The sequence below is a fragment of the Hemibagrus wyckioides genome, linkage group LG14 (genome assembly GCF_019097595.1).
Source record: "Hemibagrus wyckioides isolate EC202008001 linkage group LG14, SWU_Hwy_1.0, whole genome shotgun sequence".
In the NCBI taxonomy this organism is placed as follows: domain Eukaryota; kingdom Metazoa; phylum Chordata; class Actinopteri; order Siluriformes; family Bagridae; genus Hemibagrus; species Hemibagrus wyckioides.
The window spans coordinates 3,575,395-3,584,357 of NC_080723.1; the positions used below are offsets into that span (position 1 = coordinate 3,575,395).

Below are 8,963 nucleotides of genomic sequence, written 5' to 3' on the forward strand. Positions count from 1 at the left end.
AATAAATAAAATGTACGGGATATACACCGATCAGCCATATAAGCAGTGAGAGGTGAAGTGAATAAGACTGATGATCTCCTCATCATGGCACCTGTTAGTGGGTGGGATATATTAGGCAGCAAGTCAACATTTTGTCCTCAAAGTTGATGTTAGAAGCAGGAAAAATGGACAAGCGTAAGGATTTGAACGAGTTTGACAAGAGCCGAATTGTGATGGCTAGACCACTGGATCAGAGCATCTCCAAAACTGCGGCTCTTGTGGGGTGTTCCCGGTCTGCAGTGGTCAGTATCTATCAAAAGTGGTCCAAGGAATGAACAGTGGTGAACCGGCGACAGGGTCATGGGCGGTCAAGGCTCATTGATACACTTGGGTAGAGAAGGCTGGCCCATGTGATCCGATCTAACAGACGTGCTACTGTTGCTCAAATTGCTGAAGAAGTTAATGCTGGTTCTGATAGAAAGGGGTCAGAATACACCGTGCATGACGGGTTTTGGCAGCAAAAGAGGGAACAACACCAATATTAGGCAGGTGTTCATAATGTTATGCCTGATCAGTGTATAATTGGTATTTTAAAACAAGTTTTGTTCTTTCATAACAAATCATAACATCCAGTATCAGTGTGACTGACTCATTAACTGATGAATCTCTGAATTGTCAGCTATCACAAGCTTCATTGCCTCCCAGTATAATAATTGCAGGTGTAACAACACCTTGAGCGTATCATTGTAGTACATAAATGAAATATGTTTGAATATATTAAATTTTTTTGCGTAAGATTAAAAAAGAAATGCAGTTGTGACTTTGCTTAAATTGTTATTTACACCAGGAACTAATATTTGTATCAGGCAAAGTTTAGCTGTGAACACTCTCGCAAGGATACAGTGTCATCCCTCCAGGAAGTAGTACCGGTCAGTAACGGTGTTAAATTAGGAGCGCGCGCTGGGGATCGGTGCACAGCTGCTCGTGACCGGCCAGCGGCTACGGTAGGTCATTTATAGTTAATTTAGGGATTTATTATTATTATTATTATTATTATTATTATTATTATTATTATTATTATTTGTAAAAATGAACTATCTTCTTTACCTACATAAATTATATAAAATAATAACGACCTTAGATAAAAAGTCAAAACCTCGTAAATAGACGAACATTTAAAATATATTTAAATATGAAATATATTTTATTCTTTTATATAGTGTTATTGTAGTACAATGTTATTTTAATATTGCGTTTCTACTGTACTAATTGTTAACTAGTTTTAAATTGATAACTAGTCGATTAAATGTATTATTATTATTATTATTATTATTAGTAGTAGTAGTAGTAGTAGTAGTAGTAGTAGTAGTAGTGGTAAGTAATAATCAGGATTATGACTAAAGTATTATGATTACAGTATTTATGCAGTATATCGTGATACAGTAAATGCATTAAATACCGTGGCACGTGACAGTCATATTGCAGTCCACTTCACTGCTGACCAGAATAATCTTAACTTTTGACTGAGGAATGTAACATTTAGTCCTTCTAGTGAGTGTATGTGCAGTCAGGCATTTCCTTGCCCACATTGCTAATATATCATTTCTACTGGCTTCTAAGTTACTTAACCTTTGGTGACAGTGGCAGTGTACTGCGTTTGGGTGACCAATGTTTGAAGAGCCACAGAAGCAATATGATCACACTGTTTTAAGATATTTTTAGCACACCAGATGCTGTGGGGTTTTTCTACAACACTAGCTTGTTAGCTATTTTTACAGCGAAGATCTACTAAGTAGAATCGCATGGTTTATATGATATACTGTATATGCTCTTATCTTAGTAGACTTTTTAATAACCTTTTACATATACTCTTAAATGTTATACATTCAGCCTGTTCTGTATGGCTAGTAGCTGGTGGTCAGTTTCAGACAGACACCTTTTTCAGAAAGATACCTTTTACTAGTCTAAAGGCTATACTTATGAAAACCTTTAATACAAAGACAACCATGTGTATGCAGTCAATCATTACCAAGGTCTAAGCAGTTTAGAACAATTTGCTTGGGCAAGTTCAGCTGGCATTTTGACATACATGTGAATTAGTTTCTAATCACAAAGTCAAAACTTGTTTTAGAAGAAGAAGAAATGAGCCCTTATTTTCACGTATAAGTTTTTACATATTTAGGCAAAGTGACCTTTTAATGCTTTCTCATATTGCAGGACGTTCCAGTAGACACTGCTCCATTAAAGTCTAAGGCTAAGGATATGAGTTCTTCGGTCATTCACGCTCAGCAGCTCCATGCTGCTATGGCAGAAACTTTCCTGGAGCACTTGTGCCTGCTGGACATTGACTCCGAGCCCACAGTGTCTCGCAACACTGGCATCGTCTGCACAATTGGTCAGCAAAACACTGGCATTTCTTCATTTCCATGCTTTGGTTACCTAAATTTATTATTTGCATTTTAATTTAACATTTATTTGTATAGTACTTTTAACTGTAGAAATGGTCAAAAATACAGAAATATATAAATTCAGGATATAAATATCACATTTCATATGAATGAATGTGACATTAAATGAAGTTTGATTTGTAAATTGTTTTAGGGCCAGCTTCTCGCTCTGTGGAGAAGCTGAAGGAGATGATCAAGGCTGGCATGAATGTTGCACGCTTGAACTTTTCGCATGGAACTCATGAGGTTGGTTGAATTTTTACAGTTCCTCAGTACCAGGTTAAAAACCTGTGTGTAATATCCTAACAGTAAAATCTCAGCAGAGAGGAGTTGGATGTAGGATTAGCCTTTCCGTTATTCTCAATCACCGCATCAAGTGTGCCATTACACCTTCATATGATAGCTTTGATATTTCAGCTATAGGTCAACACCAGTTAAAGGTCAGTTAAAGGTCACTGTTTATTAGTTGTAGGTACAAGTCACTCTCAGTAGTCACCCTGTCTTGTCCATTTCATGTATTTGAACCTTATTTATTTATTGACACCCATGTTAACATATACCTACTGTGTTGCTCAAAGCCTGGTGTAAGGTACATCTCAATTATATGACTAGAAGGCTTTTCTTAAATATGACTGCAGATTCAGACAATTTCCACAGTGGAAGCAGAGCTTGAATCTTCGAAACAAAAGTGAATGGGTAATTTCTCTGTTATTTTAAATGCAATTATCAAGGCATCTAAAAGGACCTCGTGGCTCTTCTGGTACACAAACAGTTATGTAAGTCTTTGTAGTGTAGCAGTCAAACAGTCAAGCTAATTATATCATATGAAATATGACCTGTGTAGACATACAGTATATATAGCATGCCTCCAAGATTTCCTTCTCAGATTCAGTTACGGTTCTCTATACGCATGGCATCTTTCAAATGCCCTAGACTACTCACAGGAATTTCATTATAAATGGACAAGTAAAACAAGCAGAGAATTACTGGCAAACATAGTACGTGCAACTATTCTCTCTCATATATATAAAGTATATACAGTGCATACACACAGACACCCTGGCTGTGTTATTAATAAACTTGTCATAGTACTGCCTGGTGAACTACTTTTCCCATCAGCCCCAGCATGTCACATGTCCTAAACACTCACACCTGTTTTGTGTTACTCTTAATAAACACCCCTAGTCTATGTGTGTTTCATTGTCAAGCTATTGTAGTGGTCATATTCATACGTTGCTCATCAGATGGTGTGTGTATTACATCATTGATGTTTTCCCAGTGAAACTTATTCTAAATTTTTTTTCCTATAATGTTTTGTCACATTATGTTATTCTGGTAGATTTGTATTTTTTAGTTTTGTACTTTATTGAGATGGACCTACTTCTGTATTCTTTAGTACCATGCTGATACCATCAAGAATGTACGTGAAGCCACTGAGAGCTTTGTACCTGGAAGCCTTGATTACAGACCAGTGGCCATTGCACTGGACACCAAAGGCCCTGAAATCAGGACTGGACTCATCAAAGGCGTGAGTGTGTCTTTTACATCTTCAGCAAACTGCTTATTGTTTCCTGTCTTGTTTAGAATGGTCACTACCTATAACAATACTGCTCCTACACCAAGCAGGCATAACATTATGACCACTTGTCTAATATTGTGTTCGTCCCCCTTTTGCTGCCAAAACAGCCCTGACCCGTCCTGCACTGTGTATCAGAATTAACTTCATCAGCAATTTGAGCAACAGTAGCTCGTCTGTTGGATCAGATCACACGGGGCAGCCTTCTCTCCCCACGTGCATCAATCACCACTGTTCCTTCCTTGGACCACTTTTGATAGATACTGACCACTGCAGACCGGGAACACCCCACAAGAGCTGCAGTTTTGGAGATGCTCTGATCCAGTGGTCTAACCATCACAATTTGGCCCTTCGTCAAATTCGCTAAAATCATAACACTTGTCCTTGTCCATAACACTTTCCATAACACTTTCCTGCTTCTAACACATCAATTTGAGGACAAAATGTTCACTGGCTGCCTAATATATCCCACCCACTAACAGGGGCCATGATGAGGAGATCATCAGTGTTATGCCTGGTTGGTGTATTACACAGTCTTTAAGAGACACTTTTAACAGTGGAGAAGATCCAGACTTCTTATACAGTTCATCAAACTTCTACATTATTTACATTGTGTCCTTTCTCCAGAGTGGCACTGAGGAGGTGAAGCTAAACAAGGGTGAGAAAATTAAGCTGACCCTAGATGACAAGTTCAAGGACAACTGTGATGAGAAAACCCTATGGCTTGATTACAAGAATATCACTAAGGTGGTTGAGCTGGGCAGCAAGGTCTACATTGATGACGGCCTCATTTCCCTGAAAGTCCTGGAAATTGGTCAGTTTCAGCAACTAGTCAAGTTTAAGCCAAATTATAAGCAAACCAAGGTTGCTAAAAATGAACTGCTAATGCTTACAAGTCTAAAGCTTTCTATGGCTTTTTATCCAGGTGGTGACTACTTGATGTGCGAGATTGAGAATGGTGGGATGCTGGGCAGCAAGAAAGGTGTAAACCTGCCTGGCGCTAAAATAGACCTGCCCGCTGTGTCTGAGAAGGACATCCAAGACCTGCAGTTTGGTGTAGAGCAAGGGGTGGACATGGTGTTCGCTTCCTTCATCCGTAAGGCTGCTGACGTTCACGCAGTCAAGAAGGTGTTGGGTGAAAAGGGCAAGAACATCCAGGTCATCAGCAAGCTGGAAAACCATGAGGGGGTGCGCAAGTGAGTGTGTAGGAGAATCGAATGCCACTGATCCATTGAGAGTTTTCTTAGCCTGGCAATGATCATACTATCTTGTTGTTTTTGTGTTATTTGTTTTGTTTCATTTTTAGTCAGATCCTTAATTCTTAATTATGGATACAATTTTTTTCTCACCGTTGCCCAGTTTTGATGAGATTCTGGAGGCCAGTGATGGTATCATGGTTGCCCGTGGAGACATGGGTATCGAGATTCCAACAGAGAAGGTCTTCCTGGCTCAAAAGATGATGATTGGACGCAGCAACAGGATCGGCAAACCTATCATTTGTGCTACACAGGTAAAGAAACGAAAACATGCCTTTATCAATAGATTTTGATTTCACCATAGTAAATACACAATGAAGAATTTGTAAGCAATCGAATTTCGGCTCCTTCTGACTTTATTTCTTCTGAACGGCAGATGCTGGAGAGCATGATCAAGAAGCCCCGTCCTACCCGTGCTGAGAGCAGTGATGTAGCCAATGCTGTGCTGGATGGTGCTGACTGCATCATGCTGAGTGGAGAGACAGCTAAGGGCGAGTACCCTGTTGAGTCTGTGTTGACACAGCACCTGGTGAGTGTGATGATGTCGCTCTGGCCTGGCATTTGATTGCATTTTGAGAAACGTGCTAAATAAACTTACTGCTAGTAGTGCAGCATGTCTAAAGAAGGTCTAACTGATATGTGCATACAAATATTTCTGAAATTTTTGCTGTAAATTAACATGCATATTCTATTCCCTTCACTTGCTTTCATTACTAAAAACATCACTAAAATGTCATACATTCAGTCTTGTGTGCTCTAATGAAGAATCGGAGTGACTGACCAGCTTCTCAACTGAACCCGTTATTTCTGTTTGACTTGGAAAGTAAAAAATAAAATCTATTAAACACCAGTAATTAGTAATGGCTTCTCGTTATAGCCTTTTATTTTTTGTGTCTCATCTTTTACTAGTACATGTCTTGTCTTCTTGTCAGTGTCTTTAGCTGTCTTCTGTGGAACAGAAGCTTGTCTGTTGTGGTGTGATGGTACCACTGATGTTGCATGCTTTTGAGGAGCTGCTCAAGAAAAGTTCTTACATCCTGCCACACTGTAAAAGGTTTATTATTTGATAACATTTACAATGTTTAAACTTGACAAAAACCCTGATACTGTATATACCCTGACGTTTTGCATTGTGAAATTGCCACAGGTTCCCTACTTGTAAATCTAATTCATCATATTAATTTTTACATTACATTTATTTGTAGACTTTAGTGGCTACGATATTCTGATTTCCTCTCTTTCTGTTACTTGCTCGTGTGTTCGGGTTCAGATCGCCCGTGAGGCTGAGGCAGCCATGTACCACAGGCAGCTGTTCGAGGAGTTGCGTCGCACCACACACCTGACCCGTGATCCCTGTGAATCTGTGGCTATAGGAGCTGTGGAAGCTTCCTTCAAGTGCTGTGCCAGTGCCATTATCGTTCTCACCAAATCTGGAAGGTACAATCTGCGAGACAATCATGTACATCCATGAATATATTTAGATTTATACTATAAACATTTTTATACTGTATGCTACTTTCATATTTGCTCACATTGTACACACACAGACATGCATACACATCCCCTGTGTCATGCCAGTGTGATGTGTGCTCCCTCATGCTTATTCTGACCTTTGCTGGCCTGAACCCTGACATTTTGCAGGCTAATTTAAACTTCTCACTCAGCTGTTGTGGTGCAACCGGTACAGCCTGTTAAATACAGAAGGTCTACTCGATGAAGGGCATTCGAGATGCAATCAAAATGCTTACCAATGAAGCAATACAACAGAAAAATCTAATATAATAAAGCTTAATATTTAGTATGTATGCTATTATGCATTTTTAGTTAATGTTGACTATGAAGACATTTTTAGTCAGATAGTCCGTTTAGTTATGTAGGTGTCACAGTTAATCTTTCGGATTATCAGGTCTTGAGTCTCTCTCTCTCACTCACTCTTCCTCTGTCTCTCTCTCTCTCTCTCTCTTTCTTTAATCTCTTTAGGTCTGCTCATCTGCTGTCTAGATACAGGCCTCGCGCCCTCATCATGGCTGTGACCCGAAATGAGCAGACAGCACGTCAGTGCCATCTGTACCGTGGCATCTACCCCATCCTCTACAACAAGCCTGCCAATGATGTGTGGGCTGAGGATGTGGACCTGCGTGTCAGCTTCGCCCTGGAGATGGGTAAGGACACAGTACCGAGTACAGATATCTCGAGTTGTTGTAGGTTTGGAGGATTTCTTTCCCTTAAGTGTGAAAGTAGGTGAGAAGGTAAAGCTCTGGATAATAAAAGCAGTGCATTGGTGTTTCTATTTATTTAACTAAAAGATTACACTGACCACTGAAGTGGTTAATGGATAACACGGATGTTCACTTTCAGGTAAAACCCGGAAGTTCTACAAATCTGGCGATGTGGTGATTGTTGTCACTGGTTGGCGTCCTGGCTCTGGCTACACCAACACCATGCGCGTTGTTCTGGTGCCTTGAGCACCATAAATAAGAACTGTTCCATTCCCTATAATCCCTGACTCCTATAGGTTCTTTCTATGTAGATTTTATCTGCCAATACTATCAGTAAAGCCCCTGCTACACTTAGTGGTATTTCCAGAGGACTCGACGATGCTGTTTACACTGCATATGCTTACTCCTCAACTCTTCCAAAAAGAAATGTCAAAATTGACCAATTGACCAGAGATTTGCACTCATCAGCACTACAGTGCTTATACTTCTTATACTTTCTACAACACTTTGTTGGTACCTTGCTACCTTGTGGCTGTTGTATAGGTTGTTGTGTAGCGCTCTAGTATGTGGGGCAGTTGCCTGTATATGCTCACCAGGTAAATTGTGATACTGCCACACCTCTTCGATTCATACACTCATAGCTGTTCTCTTTGCACACTGACCACTGGCCATCTATTAAATATATGATCACCTTATCTGTGTTAGTTTCGTTATTGGCTGACAGAATTTCAAATCTGCTGATAGTTTAGCATTAACTCATATTTTGGTGATTAGCATGAGCTGAGATTTGAGTTCACACAACCCAGTGTCGCCCTCTAGTGGATATTTTTTTGAAAACAGTGTTGACATTCATAGCAGGACAATGTGACTCCAGCTGTTCTGCAGATTATTTTTTTAAAATAATTTTGCTGTTGTCAGTAAAATCTTTGCAATATCAATGACCATAATACACTGTTCTTAGTTGTTATTCCTCACTTTTACTTAGAATTTTAGATTTGAAAAGGTAAAAAAAAACAGCTTTTACAGCTCAGATAAATTGAAGGAAGATGATGTATAGGTTTATGTAGGTGTGTGTGTGTGTGTGTGTGTGTGTGTCAATATGGGTTGTTGAACACTAGATGGCAGTGTATAATTAGACACCAATACAATGCAGAACTCTAAAATATATTCATATTAATATGTTTTTTTTTACCATAAATATTCAGATTATTGATTGTTGACAGCTAAATTGCACTGAGAATGAAAAGATTCAATATGGTGGGTTTTTGTTTTAGCATCCACGTGCATGCAAGTACCAGTTCAGGTGCAGAATGAGTCAGCACTCAGATATCCCATTAATATTCACATCACTTTGAATGTACCAGGTACATTTCATGCAATTTCTCAAACCTCCAAAAGAGCATCTGAAAAAATAAAAAAAATCAATGGTAAATAAATTCCCTTAGTGCGTCATGGTCATCGGTATGCTCTTAGTTTTAAAGATCTT

The 8,963-nt window shown here is 39.2% G+C and overlaps 1 protein-coding gene across 1 annotated transcript; it reads left to right on the forward strand.

The window, feature by feature from the left end:
* The first annotated feature begins 905 nt into the window (after positions 1-905).
* Positions 906-8,172, forward strand: pkmb (pyruvate kinase M1/2b). Its single transcript, XM_058408817.1, has 11 exons — positions 906-983; positions 2,197-2,374; positions 2,581-2,672; positions 3,823-3,954; positions 4,630-4,816; positions 4,928-5,198; positions 5,362-5,512; positions 5,635-5,787; positions 6,529-6,695; positions 7,239-7,420; positions 7,617-8,172. The coding sequence occupies exons 2-11, from the start codon at positions 2,242-2,244 to the stop codon at positions 7,721-7,723; spliced, it is 1,575 nt and encodes a 524-aa protein (XP_058264800.1). The 5' UTR covers positions 906-983; positions 2,197-2,241; the 3' UTR covers positions 7,724-8,172.
* The last annotated feature ends 791 nt before the right edge of the window (positions 8,173-8,963 follow it).

What these genes read in the sequence shown, in the direction of transcription:
- pkmb (XM_058408817.1), top strand. Translation starts at nt 2,242, where the DNA reads ATGAGTTCTTCGGTCATTCACGCTCAGCAGCTCCATGCTGCTATGGCA. An exon ending in TGGCATCGTCTGCACAATTG is followed by an intron (nt 2,375 to 2,580) that starts GTCAGCAAAACA and finishes AAATTGTTTTAG; the next exon opens with GGCCAGCTTCTCGCTCTGTG. An exon ending in TTTCGCATGGAACTCATGAG is followed by an intron (nt 2,673 to 3,822) that starts GTTGGTTGAATT and finishes TGTATTCTTTAG; the next exon opens with TACCATGCTGATACCATCAA.